Source organism: Psammomys obesus, unplaced genomic scaffold (assembly GCF_907164565.1).
Source record: "Psammomys obesus unplaced genomic scaffold, mPsaObe1.curated_primary_1811, whole genome shotgun sequence".
In the NCBI taxonomy this organism is placed as follows: Eukaryota; Metazoa; Chordata; class Mammalia; order Rodentia; family Muridae; genus Psammomys; species Psammomys obesus.
The window spans coordinates 1,553,960-1,573,993 of NW_026596356.1; the positions used below are offsets into that span (position 1 = coordinate 1,553,960).

The window sequence follows — 20,034 nt, forward strand, 5'->3', positions numbered from 1 at the left end:
ACTTTTTCGGTTTGATTAGTGCCCTTCACTGGTTAGTATTTGACACTGACTGGCTTTTCTACAACAATGTCCAGAAATTCCTTCATGTTACTTTGGAATGATGCTATTCCTGATAGGAAACTGATTACCTTGTTTCAGTGAGATTTTAGCTCAATTGCAGCATTGAAACAGGAATCCCTGTGTTACAAGCAGACATGTTATATTGTTTTACCACAGCAAAGATTGACTGGGAGGCATGGGGGCATCCATTTGATCCATCAGCAGCATGGCAGCTGGCTCCTCTCAAGAACAATTTTCCTGACAAAACGATTATCGTTTTGTAAGAACAATCAAAGTCGTGGTGGAAAACGTGACTGGTAGTTGGGCAGCTTTATTCAGTGGGTAAGTGGTGTAGGTCCTACGTGATTTACTAGGAATATGACTTGTTCCAAATCACAGTACACTTGTGAGTGCAGATTTTTTTTTTAATTTCTCCAGAAAAAGAACCTATGAAGTTATGACGTCTGCCCTCCTGCTGTGTCTCCAAAGCCTAGCACATTTTCTGTCACATGATGGAGATATTCTAGGAGAAGCAGTGCAGATTTTTAAAATGACCAAAAGAGGCAAAACCTGGGTATAGTTTTTGGGGTCCTGGGACACAGAACGGACATGTAGGGGCATCCTTTAGAGTAGTGGTATCAGGGATGGGATCAGATCCATGCCTCGGTCTCTCTGACCCTGCTTTGAGGCAGGAACTTGGCAGAGACTGCACTCTGCCTTGACAGATATGAGCATAGCTATTGGAATACTGCATGGCCATGATACTATGGTCCACATACAGTCACCATCTTTGCCTGCTGTACCCCAGCCCTCGTCCCTTCATGGCCTGCCTGCACACCTCCTCCACTCTAGCTCCAGTATTGGCTTCAGTGTAGAATTTTTCAATATCAGCTGAAACTCATTCTTCCTCCTATGCTTTATGCTGAAGTGCTGCTATTAAATGTTCTCTATAGCTGCCTTCAAGTCCATGATGGAATGGAGTGGGTGGAGTTGCCCAGGACCTTCACTTCTTCAGTGAAGTGGGATGGCTCTGAGGCACATGGCTCCCTTCCAGCAGCTTAACCTGTAGCCCCTACTGAGATAACTGGCTTGAAGATCCACCACATACTGGCACTTCTCCAACTTTTCCTGTCTGTGTTTTTTCCTCACCTTCTAAGAGAACCTCTTGTTCTTGAATAGATGCCCCAGGATCTGGGGAAACTCAAACTATGCCAGTCTGTCTGATTTCAGAAGACCTAAATGGTAGGTATTCTTGATGCTACAAAGCCTACTAAACACATCATCTTAGACCCTTAAAAACTTAACAGAAAGAAAATGTGGTTTAATTCCTAAATTTATGGCTCTTTGAGATGACAGGGTAATTTTAAAAGACAGGCAAAAGTTTCCTTCTCAGAAAACTTGAATGATAGGTGCCTCCTGAAGGACAGTCTCATTTGACTTGCAGGGCACTCAGAATCTCCTTAAATACACAGTGTTTTGTGTTTCTACAACTTGCATGCAATCTTTTTTTTCCCCTTGCTCTTGGAGCCTCTGGTGTATGTCTGAATCTTTGTTGTCAGGTAACACTGCAGCATCTTCCATCCTGGTCTTCAGAGTCAGGTCCTTCAGAATGAGTGGATAAGATGGTCCTTCTGTGTGGACCATACAGTGGGTGGCCATGAGAGACATCACCACACTGACTTCTCCTTTTTCTTCTTTGCAGATATCTCTGTGAGCCTGCTAACCCTTGTGGTTACCGCCTGTGGTCTTGCCCTATTCGGTGTCTCTCTCTTCGTTTCTTGGAAACTGTGCTGGGTTCCATGGCGAGAGCGAGGCCTGTTCTCTGGTAGCAAAGACAACAACCAAGAGCCTCTTAACTACACAGACACAGAAACGAATGAGCAGGAGAACAGCGAGGACTTCCTAGACCCACCCACACCCTGCCCCGACTCCTCCATGAAGATCAGCCACACTTCCCCTGACATTCCCCTCTCCACCCAGCCAGGTGGCCAAGAGAACTGTGCCCATGCCGTCCGCGTGCAGCGACAAGTCACAGAGCCAACACCATCAGCTCGGTCAGTAATGCCCCTTCCCTGCAAGGCAGAGACAGCCTATCCCTGTTTCTTGCCAGTGATATTACTGACTAGCTAAGGATCAGATAGTCATCTAGATGACTCATTCCCAGAAGCATAAAAATGGAGAAACTCTGTGGCTCTTTGCCGGACCTAGTTCCAAAGCTTTGCTTAGTTTCCATGTAGTCCATAAAAGTAATGGTTAACATTGCCCCCCCCCCGAATAATATTCATTATTTTTGTATAGTTTAATGTCCTGACATGGGTACTATTATTTTCATTTTATAGTAGGAGAAATTTAGAGATTAAGAAGCATGAATATTAGTATATATCTGGGTCAGGATTTGGATACGAATCTGAGCTTTTAGCTTCTTTTCTTATGGTGTCCCCCTAAAGCCATACAATTGACTCATTGTGCCCCTGATCTATCCCAGTGTCTTTCAGATGGCACAGTATAAGTGGAAGTCTTTGTCCACCCTCAGGCCTTTGTAACAATTGCAGACTACTGGGAGTGGGGTTTCTATTGTCTGGATGTTGTGTTTTCTTAAGTAGTAGTTGAGTAATGGTGTAGTTATTAAAAATCTTTGGGCTCCGGATGTAAAGAACTGCTTTATTTATATATGTGGCCTTGAACAAATTACTTAACCTCCATATGTGTCCATTTCAGCTTCCGTAAGAGAAGGAGGAGAGTCGACCTACCAACTTAGGGGTGGTTTTGAGAATGAAATGGTAACACACACTTACACAGATTTACACTAGTAGCACTGCCTTTTTGCCTTCTGCATCACTGTGTTCATCGCCCCTGTCATTGAAGCCTTCATCTCCTGAGATGCTGAGGTTGTACGCTGAGGTATAGGCACATCTCCAAAGCACCAAGGTTGTGCAGAGCTGAATCTGAAACTACACAACTAGTTCTAAGCACTGGATAGAAAACTTAATTTTTGGTAAGAGATTTTAGGGGAAAAGTTATTTTTGAAAAGATCTTTCCATTCTCTAGAAACAGGAATAGTAATGAAGTTTATCCTAGAGACTGTGCTCATTCACATTAAGTGTGATGGAATATGACAGTTTATAGTTTATTTTTTTTCCTCAGAAATTTATTTTAGCATTATTTCCAGTTCTGTATCAAAGAGCAAAACTTAAAATAATCCTCCTGAAGGAAGTGGCTGGTTGTTTATCACTTGATTTACAAGAAATCCTCAGATTTTATTACAAAGATTTCTCCTTCAGATAGAGTTGATGCCTCCATGGAGTTCACACAGTAGGACTTGTAGTACAGCCTTTTTAGTGTCCCCAACACCCAGTTCTTTTCATGTGGGTTGTTACTCAAGATTGTCTCACATTTGGTGCTCATCCTATTGCTCCTGTCTGTATTCTTTCGGGTACAGAGTCATGCAAATGTTCTTATTACTCTCCTGCTTTTCTTACTAGTGTGGCCTGCACTTGCTCTACAATATTTTATAACTGAGTGAGTAGCTTGGTGTTCTTGTAGAAATCCTAACAATTAGGGCAGGGATGTTCCTGACTCTTTTGCCTACTTCTGGGACCCTTTACCCCTACTGGGTGGCCTTGTCCAGCCTTGATGTGATGGTACGTGCCTGTCTTACTGTAGCTTGTTATGCTGTGCTTGATTAATGTCCACGGGAGGCCTGCTCTTTTCTGAGGGAAGGTGACTTAGGTGGTGGGGACTTTGGGGAAGGGGACAGAGAGGAAACTGCAGTCAGTATATAATATATGACAGAAGACTTTTTAAAAAACTTCTTATTAGGTTTGATCTGTGTACCCTTCCCTATAACTCTAGCAAACTATCAATGAAATTTCTGTAATTACCACAGCATTTATTATAGAAAATATTTAGTTACCCTATATATAAAGAAATGTGTTTAAAAGAGAAAATCCATTGTTAGTTTCACTGTAGATTTGTGGAAATTCAGTTAGAAGAAATTAAAAAAAAATACAGGACTAATTTCCATAAAGTACATTTTATATTCAGATTATTTTAATTTTGAAGCTATGCAATTAAATTATCTTTCAAACAGTGAAAATTGGGTTCAGTAACAGCTGGACTGCCATTAGCAATTTAAATGCTTTTCAGCTGCATTTGACCCAGTATTAACAATTTGCATTGTTATGCATTTAAAACATTCATACCTAAATTACTACAGGCGTAGTTCCATGGGTTCTTTCTGGAAATACACATCTGTGTCTAGCAGTGTATTACAGAGCGATCCTCAAATTCATTAGCAAGTGTGTTGTAAGAATGTGTGCACACATAAAGGGGGTTGGAGGGAGAGTGTGTATTGTGGGAGCTTTTTCCCTTGGGGTAAAAATTATAAACCAACTCTCTTCTTATGCAAAACCACCAACAAAAACAACATATAATTCCATCATTGTCTAACTTGGGGAAACAAGGAGCTTATTGGACTACTTACAGGAACATGGGTGACCTGGGAGCAGTCATGCCAGCAGCAGTCATTCCCATCACCACTGCCTCAGTTAAGCTTCCATAGTCTGTATTCTCTCATACCTCCTAGGACATGAAGTCACATGGAATTAGGTTAGAATTGTATACAGAAGTTGCAGGGGGAATCTCAGGTAAAGGTCCAGTGACCTACCTTGTTCTCTCCTATGAGGGAGCCCCAATAGTCAAGAAGCTGGATTTTAGGGGTCTTTTGCAAATAGTTGCATCTGCTCTGATGAAGATGATGTCTGTTACAGTTATTTTTATAAAACTGTGTTTGTTTCTCAGTTTCTATCTTAAACCAGCTATCACACAAATAATAATAAGCTTCACAAGATGATAACTGATCAGTTATTACTCTAGTCTTTCTTTTCCATTTTAAAAAATTGTTTTATTTATTATAATTTTTCACTTTGTATCCCAGCTGTAGCCCCTCCCTCATCCCCTCTCAACCCTGTCCTCCCTCCTTCTTCTCCTCCATGCTCCTCCCTGAGTCCACTAATAGGGAAGGTCCTCCTCCCTGGCTCTCTGATAACCTCCCCGTGGGGGGAGGTGGACAGCCATACCAGGCCACAGAGGAAGACAATGCAGCCAGTCCTGATGAAACCTGATAGACTAGGATCAGATATTACTCTATTCTTAACCCTCTGAGCTAATGTGGCTTCCTCCCAGCATACATCCTAGAGATACTTGTGCTTTGTGGCTTTCCTCCTCCAGCCTCTTCTCCTGATGTCTCTTAGACCTCTTCTGTCTTTGAATCCCCCCTTAATCTTCTAACTTCCCCTTCTCTGGCTGACAGAAACTCTAGCCCTATTCTCTCCCCTAATCAAAACTAGCTGTAAGCTGCCTTATTGGCATACCAGGGGACAAATGGGGAGCAGTGTTTACACAATATTGAGACAGGAGATTCTCAGAACAAGGACTGCAACCAGGTATGGGGAGGGGGGAAGGTATAGAAATCAGCATTTGAATTCTACAGTAGCCTTATGCCTACAGATATCTTTATACATTTAAAGGGCAGTACACATACGCATACACTTATTTTTTACTGACAAAATGGAAAAATGAATGAAATTTTCTTCTTTCACTCAAAGAATTGTTATTTTCTTATAGCTCTTGGGTCCAAATCTAGGAACTGAGAGGTGCTAGGCATTGCCCTATTACTGAGCTACATTTAACTTTTTAAATCATTTGTAACACTATTTAAGTTCCATGGTTATGGGGGTATGAGTGGGCTTTACTGAAATGGCCCAGAACCTTCCTCCCTTCCTGTTTGTACCCCTTCTGACTTCATCCCCCTGTTGTCTTTTGCTTTTTCACTGTCTTGCTGCTTTCATCCTGCCACTGTTATATCTTGTCCCATGGTGTCCAGGGAAGCTCCTAAGCCCAGTGCACATGAGACAGCCTCAGTGTTCAGGGCACTCTCCTTGTCACCATGGTTGGCATAGTTTCTGCCGCAGAGTTTACAAAGGAAAATCACCACTTCACCTGGCTTCTTAGTCCTGAGAAGTTAGGGCTCACAACATTGCCATTGAAGCTATGTTTTATGTTCTAAGACTGTTTCTAGTCAGCATGACTTCTGCCATTCTCCCAAGGCCAAGCATATTAAAATTCTTCATCTAGCTAATTCAGTTACTGCTGCAACAACCCAAAATTCCTGTTAATTTTTTCCCATGTACATAAGACTCTTCTTGAAGTATTAAAGTAAGACTTTTCTTGAAGTATATTAGGAATGTAGATATCTTACTTTTCTTAGAATTTTTCAGGATCAGAGCTTTCTAAGAAAGTTTGATTGTATGAAGCTTCCTGGATCCATGAAGTAGAAGGAACTCAAAATGCTATCTACTCTGTTTCCTGACCATGCCTGATGATGACGGTCCAAGCGTTTTTAAGCCTCAAATTTCTTGCCTAATATTTTGCATTTGTAACAACTGAACTGATCACACTGCAACTCCTTGTCAGATCTGTGAAAGCTCTGCATCTATTGGCACGACAGGGCTATCATGGTACACAGCTCTAGAGGTTACTGTTCAACTTGGATTCAGTAGCAAGCTCTCTACACTCAGCTATGCTTGCCTCCCCAGCTCCCTGCAGTGTCTGAGCCTGTTCTTGCCTAGAATCCTAACACAGGCTATTCCCTCAGCCATGGATGCTTTTCCTTTTATCCTAACCCTTACTATGTGCCTTCGCAGTGTTAATGTCCTAGTTTAACTGTCTCTGCTCAGGGAGCTCAGAGTTCCATCTGAAGGATATAGTTAAGCTTCTACTGCAGATGTTCTCAACCTGTGGGTCGTGACCCATTTGAAGTCAAAGGACTCTTTCACAGGGGTTGCATTAAGGCAAATGGTGGGATCTAGAAAAGACCACCCCAAGTGAGGTATCCCAGGAGCAAAAAGACACACACAGTATATACTCAATTATAAGTGGGTATTAGACCTATAAGATAGGATAAACATAATGAAATCTGTACACCTAAAGAAGATAAACAAAAAAGAGGACCCAGGGTAAGATGATCAATCCTCACTTAGAAAGACAAATGGGATGGGCATTGGAAGTAGGAGAAAACAAGTAACAGGACAGGAGCCTACCACAGAGGGCCTCTGAAAGATTCTACCTAGCAGTGTATCAAAGCAGATGCTAAGACTCATAACCAAACCTTCGGCAGAGTGCAGGGAATCATATGAAAGAAGGGGGAGTTAATATGACCTAGAGAGGATAGGAGCTCCACAAGGACCAAATATATCAGGGCACAGGGGTCTTTTATGAGACTGTTTTTCCAACCAAGGATCATGTATGGATATAACCTAGAACCTCTGCTTGGATGTAGCCCATGGTAGCTCAGTATCCAAGTGGGTACCCTAGTAAGGGGAACAGGGACTATTTCTGACATGAACTCAATGGCGGGCTCTTTGACTCCCCCCCCCCCCAGGGAGGAACAGCCTCACTAGGCCTCAGAGGAGGACATTGCAGCCAGTCCTGAAGATACCTGATAAGCTAGGGTCAGATGGAAGGGGAGGAGGACCTCCTCTATCAGTAGGCTTGTAAAGGGACAGGGAGGAGCTGAGGGAGGGAGGGTGGGATTTGGAGGAAATGTGGGAGGGGGCTATGGCTGGGATACAAAGTAAATAACCTGTGATTAATATAAAAAATAAAAATTATAAAAAATAAATAAATAAGCCTCAAAAATTTAAAAATACCCTGCATTACAGCTATGATTTATAACAGTAGTGAAATTTTAATTATGATGTAGCAAAGAAGTGATTTTATGTTTGTGGGTCACTACAACATAAGGAACTGTATTAAATGGTTGTAGCATTAGGAAGGTTAAGAAACACTACTCTAGTGCCTCCCATTTTCATTTACCCTTTTGTTTTCATTCTTTCATAGCAGCTCTGTGAATAGCAGAATTATTTTTATGAATGGCCAACAGAGTACACTGGTCAGTAGCAGGTCACATTTCTCTTATTCTCTGACAAGGATGGCAAAAGGTCAGAATTATAGACCATGTTAGACCTATAATGGTGTGAGGATTGTGGAAAGTCATTCACCTCAGGCCCGGCATTTATTGAGAGCCTCCCATGTAGACCTTTGATCTTATCTCTGAAGTAAGCAATCCATAGAGTCATGGAAATGCACTGACAGAGGCTGAAGATGAAAAAAACCGTTAGCCTTTGCATTTGAATCCCGTTATTGGCTACAACCCCAGAAAAGAATACCGAGGTTAATGTTGTCAAAACTCCATGTGGCATTCTTATTTGTGTGACTGGGATAGAACCTAGAGTCTCACTCATGCTAGGCAAATGCTCTGTCATAGGGTTGTATCCCCAGCCCTAGGTGGCATGTTTCTGTTAACCCTGATTTTTTTTAAATTGAGAACAAAAAGGGTTTCTATTTCTCTTACAGTTATTTCTTTAGATTTTAAAAAGTGGACAAGCTTGAAAATGAAAGTTGCCTAGACCTCTCTAAATTCCCATGAAACCCTGAAACTATATTTAAATGTGTATTTCCCAACTACTATTTAATTATGGGAAGCTGTTACATCTGTGGCAGTGATGTATTTACTTTAAACATGCATATTAAGCATCTGCTATATGGAAAATTCTATAGTGGGTACCATTTCTTTTAAGCATGCAAAGGAAGAATAACTCTCTCCTCAGAGGCCCCAAAGATGAGCACCAATTGCACAGGCAGAAACACTCAAGTTCTTAGAGGATAATCTGGTAGGAATGCATAAGATCTGTTGCATCCATGAAGCCCAGGCATGGCCTGCAGTGATGAAGGTGTGTGTAATCCGGTTTCAATTAGGAATGGAAAGTGATGGTTGATGAGAGCCATGTAAAAAGGGTAAATTTATATGAAAGTGGCACCAAGGTTTCCAGCCTGGGTGATTTGGGAGTGGGTGGGAGGGAAAAAGCCATAGTCTGTGTGGCTAGTTATACTTAACTCCTCTACTGGTTCCAAGCAGATCCCTTCATCTCCATAATCTCACTTTTGAGAGAAGCCCCCAAAGCCTCAGATTGCTGCTTCCTCCTTCCCTTGCAGTGTGTTGATGCATCCCCCGCTGTCCAGGAGATGCCTTGTCTGTCTGGTTTAGAGCAAGCCAAGTCTCTTCTCTATCACAGGGAGCTTCTGGGGAGAGTGGGAAAGCCATCCCACTTAGTTACGTGTGTTGCTGTCCACAAAGGTAGTACTGAAGTTCAGTTTCCCTCTCTTTTGTCCCCTTCGGCCCCTGAAGCCTGTGGGAAAGTAGATCAGCTTTTGTCCCTCAGAAGATGGTACATAGGTGAAGGAGCTTAGAAGTGTGTGTACTCATCTATGGTTCTACAGGAAACCCAAAACGGAAGGCATGCTGAGGGTCCTAAGCGTTGGATGCTAGACACAGGAGGCTTAGCGGGGAGCTTTGTCGAAAGCTGCTGGGGACAGAGAGCTAACGTTCTTCAAAGTGCTTGGACCATGATGAAAATTCAGTTGTTTTCCTATTGAAATCTCCATTCTCTTCATTTATGGAAGTCTTTGTTTTAGAAGAGAATACAGATGGGGCAAAGCCAGATCAACTTTCATCCCCTCCATAAAAATTTCCTGAGCCAGAGCCTTTTTATTCTTTCTCTGTACGCGGACTCTAGAACTCTGTCTGTGCTATCCCCACCTGCTGTGTGTCAAAACTCCTGGAGAACTGTGTCTTCACCTGCAGGGCGGGTTGTTACCTTTAAGACCTGGACTGGACTGTTTGGTTTCTTTGTCCCTTTCAGTCCCCTGGCTATTTGTCCGCATTGTCTGTCAACTAGCAGTAAAGTTCTCTCTCCTTTTTTAAGGTCTAATGAAAATGATTGGTGTTCGTGATACATCAGGGATGAATCCTAGAGCTGGGACTGGTTAATTTAAAGGAAAGGGGAGGAAGAAAAGCCCCTTTGCCCCTGTGCTCCTACTGTCCTTCCCTTCCTGCCCCTGGGCTGCAAGTGAGTCCAAGGGTCAGAGGCCTTCAGACATGAAAGTGTGTTTGCAAGTGTATCACGGGAAAACTGCTCTACAAACTGTGTTAAGTATCTTTGAACCCAGACTTCTTCCAGTTTCAGCTCAGGTCTGAGTAGCCAACGATAGTCTTTAAGTCCTTGCCTCCTCCATGAAAAGAAACAGCATCTTCTGACCCTAGAGAATAGAAGCTGGAGAAATCAGAGCACTGCAATCCTGGGAGCCAGCTGCTCAGAGCCAGCACTAGGGCATGGCTTATTTACAGAGGAGGCTGTCTCTCCATTTCTACACCCATCATCCTTGGAACTTGCCTTTTTCCTCCCTGTGCATGTGCCTGTGTGTTTGCCCCTCTGTGTGTGCGTGTGCATGTCATTTTTGGATTATTTTTTATTTTGTGTGTACAAGTGCTTGCCACTATGCATCTGTGTGCACTGTACACAAATGTACTACCCACAGACACTAGGTGTTGCGTCCCCTAGAACTGGAGTTACAGATGGTTGTAAGTACAATGTGGGTTCTAGGAACTTTACTGGATACTCTGCAAGAGCAACAAATGCTTTCACCTCTGTACAATCTCTCCAGCTCCCCTTTGCCTCTTTTCCTTCATTGTGTGCACTAAATCCTGAGAGTGCTAGACTCCCCAGATCTACTCAGAAGGTAGACTACTGTGTTTTAGACAAATTCTTCCTTATCACAGACATTGGCTGTCACAATGTCACTCAAAGACACTACAATTCCAGGCCCTCCCTGGGGAGTCTCTTTGTATTCCGCACTGGAGACCATTCAGAACCATCATGCCCAATGTGCAGGGTGTGCAGGTCATAACACTGTTCTGTCTTTCCTCTTTTGCTTGCCTTTTCTTCCTGTCTCCCTCTGAGTAGACCACGAGAGCTATGGAATATTGATTTTTCATTCCCTCCACCTCATCATCTCCTTCATGTCCCCGGGGCGCCTTCCTGCTCTGATTTCTCAGCACACAGAGTGCTAGCAGCTATACAGGGAACTTGTGAGTTACACTGGTTCTCTGGCTATTTTGGACTTCTCTGTTCTATGTATATGCCACACAGATAGAGAGACACACAAGAACACACAGACATACACACAAACACACATGCACACACAGAAACATAAACATAGTTATACACCACACAGAGAGAAACAGAAATATATGTGCAACACAGAGATACAGACACACTTGCACACGCACAAATACACAAACACATACAACTTCAATAAACCTTCACTGCCTCTTGGAAGAAGTCCCAGGCAGAAAAGAGCTGTCATACCCAGTTATGTTCTGTGCTTTCTACTTTAATCCACTACCCTACAGTGAGATTCAACTGTTTTCCAACTAGTAATTCTGGACAGAAATTTTAATAGGAATGATTTAACACATAAAACATTTGTTGTGTAGTACTCATATTTGTGATTGATTTTTAGAATGGTACTTAGTGTGTGTGTGTGTGTGTGCGTGTGTGTGCGTGTGTGCGTGCGCGTGCATTTGCAGAGGTCAGGGAAAAGCCTCAACTATTGTTCCTCAGGCACTATCTACAATCTTTTCTCATGAGACAGGATCTCTCCTTGGTCAGGAACTCACCAAGCAGCTAGGCTTCCTGGCTAGTAAGCCCCAGGGATCCTCCCATCTCCACCTTTCCAGGGCTGGGATCATAAGTGTGTGTTGCCACATCCAGCTTTTTATATATGTTATAAAAAATGAAATAAAAATACTTTTAAGAAAGAGGTTCTTGGGGTTGAACCAAAGTTCTTTTTTATTTTTTAAAAATAAATTATAATTATAATTTAATTTAATTTTTTATTTATTTTATGTGTATGAATGTTTTATGTATGTATGTATGTATGTATGCATGTGTGTATGCATTGCACCACACGCAGGCTTATACCTGAAGAAGGTGTTGGAGTGAGGGGCTTCCTACACGGGTAGATTCTCAGGGAATGAGATTTTGCTTCAACCTTTGAAGTATAGCTCTCTCCATAATGCCTTTCTGGCCCACTCCTACCTGCTGAATCCCTTGTGGTTAGGAAGAGCTGAACATGTAATACAAATCTCTCCAGGTTTCACGTCTAAGGGAATGTGTTAAGCAGCATATGTTCCATTGCTAAGTAGCTAATTCCGTTTATTTTAAATTCAAATCAAAGTGTGCTCCAGAGGTTAGCTTTGCAGATAAGGGTGTAGACAAAATTTTGCTATGATCAACCTACAGCCAGAACTGTAAAAACACGAAGGCAACCTGCTCTACGCAGGGAGTCTGCTTAGCGGAAACCCAGGAAGAGAGGAAGCATGTGCCAGGAAGAGTGTGGCCACAATGACTGGGCCCAGTGCTGCCTGCGGACACCGGGTTGTTGCTCAGAATCAAGTCCTGAGTGGAAGCACTCGGTGGCTGTGTCTGAGAAGGGATCTCATGTATTCCACACTGGCCTCCAACTTGCCATGCAGCCAAGGGTGATCTTGAATTTATGAGCTTTCTAACCTCTACCTCCTGAGTGTTAGGATGACAGGCATGTACCACCATACCCAGATTTAGGTTGTGCTGAGAGTTGAACCCATTGCTTGGTACATATTAGGCAAGCACTCTAGCAACTTAAACACATCCCAACGCTATACCCAGTTGTTATAAAGGATGCACTTTTGTCTCATAAACAGTACTATTAACTGAAGAGTACCTCAAATGGTCTACACGACCACTTGTTAATCCTACTACTATCCCTTAGTCAGAATGGCATAAAATGACTTGACTGAAGTATGGATCTCTGGATCTAACTCAAAAAGAAAAGAAAGATGAATAGCAGAGAGCGATGAAGCTGGTACTATCATCCCCTCTGGTTTCTGTCTAGGGCAAGGTGCTTTCTTCTCTGTGTCATTCCCTCTTGCACACAGAGGCAAGCAGAGCAAGCTTAGAGCTCAGTTCTAGTTCCATGATAGCCCACTTCTAGATTAGAAAACAGCCTGGCTACCGACAGCTAGTTTGGTCACTTAAAAGCATCTCCTGACTTTCTGAGCCCCCTGAATCATTAGATACAAAGAAACTTTAGTGCTGTGAATTTCTCTGCAAGAAAATGTAGTCTGCAGCAGCTGCCTTCAGACTGCATGGCCTTTGCACATTTGGAAGTTTTTGTACCAAGTATGTGTCCACATCTGCTTGGTGTGGGCTGTGTTGAATGTGACAGTCTTGGGGTATATATGGGGAATTAGTGATCAGGAGGCTATTTTAGGATGAATAGGGATGTTCAGCATGGTAACATTTGAGCTATAGAAAGCAGAATAGTTTCAAACCTGTTTTGGGGTCTGTAAAGCCCATTTTCATATGATTATTTTATAAGATAGTCTCAAGGAAGGAAAGGAAAGCAAATGCACGTATTTATTCTGCCTCTGCAATGATTCACCAGTCCCTCAGAGACAACTTAGCTGTCCCTGTCACTTTCCAGCAGAGACACTATTTTAATTCAGGTTATTAACTGACTATTTAGCATATATACTGTGCATTCTGAGTTAAAAGGAAGAAAAAGTAACCTTTGGGACAGCCTTATTCTCAGCCTGCTGGTGCAGACCTATAACGCCAGCTCCTGGAGGGTACTAAAGGCTGATGCAGGAGGATCACAAATTCATGGCCTTGGTAGACTATGGACTGAGTTTAAGGACATACAGGGAGGTTTTATGAGAGCTTATCTCAAAGTGAAAAATAAAAAGAAAGCAGGGATGTTATAATTCAGTTATTGGAACATTTATATAGCAGGTGGAAGGCCCTGAGTTCATCTCCTAGCACCACATAAAGAAGCAGTTAAACACATGACCAGGCTCATGTGTAATCATCACTTCTTTCTCCTTATGAGGACTGACTCAGAAGTGACAGGATTTAAAGAGAACATTAGAGAAAGTTCTAACTCGAAGCTTATAGGTGAAGACTAGACTCCATTAGCAAAGTCTAAAAATTTGCTGTTATCAGCATCTTCCCTCTCTTAATTTATTCTCTCTAATTACAATAGCCCATCTTTAATTTATTTCTTTTTTGTCAACAATGTTTATTTCAGAAGTGATGCCTCATGGGCCTAGAGAGATGGATCGGCAGTTAAGAGCACTTGCTCTTTCAGAGACCTGGTTCCCAGCATCCATACTGGGCAGCTCACAGCAACCTGTAACTCTAGCTCAGAGGATGTGATGCCCTCTTCTTCTGGCTTTCTGGGCGCCCTTAGACATGGATGTGTGCACGCACACATGCATACCCACACACAAATAAATATAAATTTTTAGAAAGAAATCTCCTGGTTGTTGACCATCCAGGTAGAACAGCAAAAATCCCAGTCTCTTTGCTTATACAGGCACTAGCCACAACCAACACAATCCCTTGCAAGCACACATATCCTAGTCCCATAAGTATTTACAGTAGTAAAACCTGTATTCTTATCATGAAACAATTTTATCTGAACCAGTAATAATTTGTATCTCTATAAAGCTGCAAGCCAGTGAAAGAAATTTTTATGCAATTTAGAGAAAGATTTATTTGGTTTGTTTTTTGAGCCTGGGTCTCACCCTGCAACCTAGGCTGGCTTTGAACTCAGTGGTAATCTTTATATCTCTGCCTCTCATAGGCATTGGCCACCACACCTAAATTGAGAAAGATGCATTTTCTCTAACACAACACATAACCAACTATTTCAGTGTGGGGATATTATCTAAAAGTGAATACGTTTCTTCCTTTTTATCTTTTTTCCTTTTTAAAAAATTGTTTTATTTATTACAATTTATTTCACTTTGCATCCCAGCTGTGTCGCTCTCCCTTGTCCCCTCCCAATCCCACTTTCTTTCTCTCTCCTCCAACCATGCCCCACCCCAAGTCCACTGATAGGAGAGGTCCTCCTCCCCTTCCATCTGACCCTAGCCTATCAGGTCTCATCAGGACTGTCTGCATTGTCATCCTCTGGGGCCTGGTAAGGCTGCTCCCCTCTCAGGTAAAGGTGATCAAAGAGCAGGCCACTGATTTCATTTCAGAGACAGTCCCTGTTCCCATTACTAGGGAACCCACTTGGACCCTGAAGTGCCATGGGCTACATCTGTGCAGGGGTTCTAGGTTATCTCCATGAATGGTCCTTGGTTGGAGTATCAGTCTCAGAAAAGACCCCTGTTCTGTTACTCTTTTTATGGCACTCCAGTCCCCTCCAGGTGTTTCTATCACCCTCTTCTTTCATGAGATTCCCTGAGTAAGATGATCAATATGTTTCTTCTTACAGGAGCTTGTTCATGCAAACCTCCATACCTTACCGGCCAGAGAGGCCTTAATGCACATAGACCATTTAGAAAGTATGTGAAAAACCTTTAAAGCTCTTGGATCACATGTTCATAAGTTCATTGCCTGATTCCAGGCCTCAGTTTTAAGCCTCAAGAGTAGGTAGCAGCTTTATTCACATTGCTCACACAATGAGCATTTTGAGTTTGGACTGAAAAGAAAAAGAAAGAAAGAACCCACAGACCTAAGCTCTTCTCAAAATACAGCAGTGCATGGATGTTCCAGGCACAGATTTCTGAAAGACCCATAGCTAATGAGGTTATAACTCTGCTGTGTCTTGCTCTTCATTTAAGGCATAACTCAATTCGAAGACAACTCAACCTGTCCAACCCGGACTTTAATATCCAACAGCTTCAGAGGCAGGAGCAGTTGACGGGGATTGGTAGAATTAAACCCGAGTTGTATAAGCAGAGGTCACTGGACAATGATGATGGGAGAAGGAGTAACAGCAAAGCCTGCGGGAAACTGAACTTTATTTTAAAATATGACTGCGACTTGGAACAGCTCATCGTGAAGATCCACAAAGCTGTCAATTTACCTGCCAAGGACTTCTCTGGGACTTCAGATCCTTATGTCAAGATCTACTTGCTTCCTGACAGGAAAACAAAACACCAGACTAAAGTTCATAGGAAGACCCTGAACCCTGTATTCGATGAGGTGTTTTTATTTCCTGTTCCCTACAATGACCTTGAAGCTCGGAAGCTTCACTTCTCTGTGTATGACTTTGACAGGTTCTCTCGCCATGACTTGATTGGTCAGGTGGTGGTGGACCACTTCTTCGACTTGGCTGATTTCCCCAGGGAGTGCATCCTTTGGAAGGATATCGAGTATGTCACCAACGTGAGTCTAGCATTCCTTCATTTGGATTGGGGGTGGGGAGGATGATTCTTAGTTTGCACAAAAACGGACTGTTTCCACATTATGTTTATTGGGATCAAACTTTAAAATTCACGTTGATATACTTCTGTGTTAGAAGCTCTTTGTATCTTTGGAGGGATGGGTTTTTAACAACATTGACCTTGATGTATACAAGAATAATTTGCTAAAACTATTAAGGAATCCCTTTTTCACCTTTGCTCTTTCTTAGCTGTTCTCTATCAGTCCTTACACTATTTTCATAAGAGCCGTCTCAGGTAGTACTAACTGGGTCCTGGCATCCCGTTCACTGTATTCTACAGCTGAAAGTCTACTGCCTGACAACACCAAGTCCTTGCATGGCCTTTCCCACTGTCTCAGTAGTGCTTGAAGGATCAGCTCCTTTTAACATTGAGCATGGGAGTGGCTGAGGAGAATGAGCATCATAACTCCAATTGTAAAAGTCATAAATTAGAATTAAGGAAGTCAGTCTGAAAAGATGGCAAAACTGATCCACAGAAGGTAAAATCTCACTTCCAACTTAGAAGAGGCAGAAATCCTATGTAGCCATGTTTACATTTCAAACATGGGATCCCATGAGATGCTTTTACTACATTTACAATCTGGTAATGTAGTCACTCCCTGCCAAGCCATACTAAAGTTCCAGACTGAGGAAAACTAGCCTTTCATTTTATTTGTATTATTATTATTAGTTACAGTTTTTATTAACTCTGTATCCCAGCTATATCCTGCTCCCTCATTCCCTCCTAATCCCACCCTCCCTCCCTCAGATCCTCTCTGCCCCTTTACAAGTCCACTGATAGGGGAGGACCTCCTCCCCTTTCACCTGACCCTGGTTTTTCAGGTATCTTCAGGACTGGCTGCAAAGTCCTCCTTTGCAGCTTAGCAGGGCTGCTCCCCCCTTGGGGGATAAGGAGGTCAAAGAGCCTACCATTGAGTCCCTGCTCCCCTTACTAGGGAAACCCATCATGGGCTACATCCAAGCAGAGGTTCTAGGTTATATCCATACATGATCCTTGCTTGGAGAAACAGTCTCATATAAGACCCCTGTGCCCAGATATATTTGGTCCTTGTGGAGCTCCTGTCCTCTCCAGGTCTTACTAACTCCCTCTTCTTTCATATGATTCCCTGCACTCTGCCCAAGGTTTGGTTATGAGTCTTAGTATCTGCTTTGATACACTGCTAGGTAGAGTCTTTCAGAGGCCCTCTGTGGTAGGCTCCTGTCCTGTTACTTGTTTTTTCCTACTTCCAGTGCCCATCCCATTTGTCTTTCTAAGTGAGGATTGATCATCTTACCCCGGGTCTTCTTTCTTGTTTATCTTCTTTAGGTGTATAGATTTCATTATGTTTATCATATCTTATAGGTCTATATAAGTGAGTATATTCCATGTGTGTCTTTCTCCTTCTGGGATACCACACTCAGAATGATCTTTTCTAGATCCCACTATTTGCCTGCAAATTTCATGATTTCCTTGTTTTTAATTGCTGAGTAGTATTCCATTGTGTAGAAGTACCACAATTTCTGTATCCATTCCTCTGTTGAGGGACATTTGGGCTGTTTCCAGGTTCTGGTTATTACAAATAAAGCTGCTACAAACATGGTTGAGCAAATGTCCTTGTTGTGTACTTGAGCAACTTTTGGATATATGCCTACAGGTAGTATAGCTGGGTCTTGAGAAAGCGCTATTCCTAGTTGTCTGAGAAAGTGCCAGATTGATTTCCAAAGTGGTTGTACTAGAAAACTAGACTTTCTTGGGGCCACTGATGTTTTCAAGCTGCATATTTCTTTCTCCTGATCAGATTTCCCGAGGTGTTTAGTGCATTTTCTTGAAGCCAGCTTTGCCCTCTTCACCTTGGCATCCAGAGGGACCACGTGTCACTATCTTTGTCTAGCTCCAGCACTGATCCAAACTGACTGAGCCATGGGTGAGTCAAAGACTCCTCTACTCAAGAAAAGGACCCCAAAATCTCTACCCGAGGACCAAATATCCCCGATGGTGTTCTTCAGTCTGACATGTTTATGACCTGGGGACTTCCTCACACCTAACTACCTGCGCCAGATTTGTCATGCTCTTCAGTTAGAAGTGTGGCCAAGGTCGTGGTGGCCTCCTTCACTTCTCAAAGGAGGAGGTGGTGTAGAGGATAGCAGTTGATAGAACTAGTGCATGAACCCACCAGCTGAGGAAAACAACACACTAGTACCCTTGGTGTTCTGCACCTATAGTCCCTGGCACTGTCCTGAGCTTTACTTGAATTGTGACACGTGTGTGTGTGTGTGTGTGTGTGTGTGTGTGCATGTGTTGAAGTTTTATTCCTGTTTTTCACAGCTCTTCCTTGACTGACCTTTATTCACACTCAACGTGAATTATAACAGTTAACAAGAGAGAATGCAGTGGTTGTGGTCTGTGTATTTTTATTGTTTACAATATTTCATTGTTGTAACATATGACAAGTTAGCATTCTTTCTGGAATGATTTGTTTTTATTTTTATTGTGTTTTGTTTGTATGTATGTCTATGTCTGGTACCTTTGGAGGCCAGAAGAGGGCATAAGATCCTGTGGAATAGCAGTTGCAGGCAGTTGAGAGCCACCATGTGGGTGTTGGGGACTGAACCTGGAGTGGGGTGTCTGTAAGAGCAGTTAAGTGTTTTAACCATAGAGTCGTTGTTTTATTTTTACACTGATGACATTCAGGTTATTAATTTGTTTATGATTCTGATTAGCATAACAAAATACTTTTATGTCCTCCCATTGGCTCTCAGGCAGCACAGTTTTTGACACAGGTGTTTAACATTCCCAAGTGTTTACAAGGCCATTTCCACAGTGGCTCCTCAGAGAGATTACCCCATTGGTACTCCATTAGCTTACCAGCTCTTGCTCTCCTTAGTCTGGGAAATGTGTCCATGTGAAGCACCATAAGACTGCGTTTTTCTTGGCTGCCAAGGTTGACCATCTTTTTATGCGTTTGTCATTCTAGCTTCCTTCCTTATGCAGTGCTGTTCAGTGCAGCCATCGGCCGTTTGCTCTTCCATTTTGAGCTAAGTTGTTCTTACAGTCTGTATGTACTATGTTATATGCATTATAGTCATTTGTCAGTTCATGGGAGTGTGTGTATTAACTCTATGGTGACATAGTTTTATAATTTTTATTTATTTGTGTGTGGAAGGGTGAATGGGTATGTCCATGTGCCAAGTATGGGGGTCAGAGGACAACTTGAGGAAGTTGGTTCTAACTTTGCACCTTGTTGGGGCAGGCTCTCTTCTGCTTTTGCTACTGTGCTTCATGTTCTAGGCTAGCTTGCCCTTGAGCTATTGGGTAATTCTGTGCCTGTTTCCCATCTCACAGTAGGAGTGTGATGCATGCCACCATCCAGCTTCTGGGGGTGGGGCTCAGGCCTTCAGGCTGTGCAGCTCATCCCTTGCCATACTGAACTACCTTTCCAGACTCCGCGGTGACTTTTGATAGACATTCTTCTGTCTATTCTCATGAAATATATCAATGTTTACCATTGTAAAGTAGCATGGTTGTGTCCACTGATAGGGGAGGTTCTCCTCTCCTTTCTGATCTTAGTCTATCAGTTCTCATCAAAATTGGCTGCATTGTCCTCTACTGTGGCCTGGTAGGGCTGCTCCCCCCTCAGGGGGAGGTGATCAAAGAGCAGGCCAATCAGATTATGTCAGAGGCAGTCCCTCTTCCCATTACAATGGAACCCACTTGGACACTGAACTGCCATGGGCTACATCTGTGCAGGTGTTCTAGGTTATCTCCACGAATAGTCCTTGGTTGGAGTATGAGTCTCTGGGAAGTTCCCTGTGTTCAAATTATCTTGTTCTGTTGCT

At 42.7% G+C, this 20,034-nt stretch overlaps 1 protein-coding gene across 2 annotated transcripts in view; it reads left to right on the forward strand.

Annotated features, from left to right (window-relative positions):
• The window catches only part of Syt9 (synaptotagmin 9), a 189,999-nt gene that overhangs the window by 51,856 nt on the left and 118,109 nt on the right, over window positions 1-20,034 (forward strand). For both annotated transcript variants that reach the window (XM_055597423.1, XM_055597424.1), the window contains exons 2-3: window positions 1,742-2,093; window positions 15,614-16,160. In XM_055597423.1, the coding sequence (XP_055453398.1) occupies window positions 1,742-2,093; window positions 15,614-16,160 (899 nt within the window). The remainder of the gene's footprint in view (window positions 1-1,741; window positions 2,094-15,613; window positions 16,161-20,034) is intronic.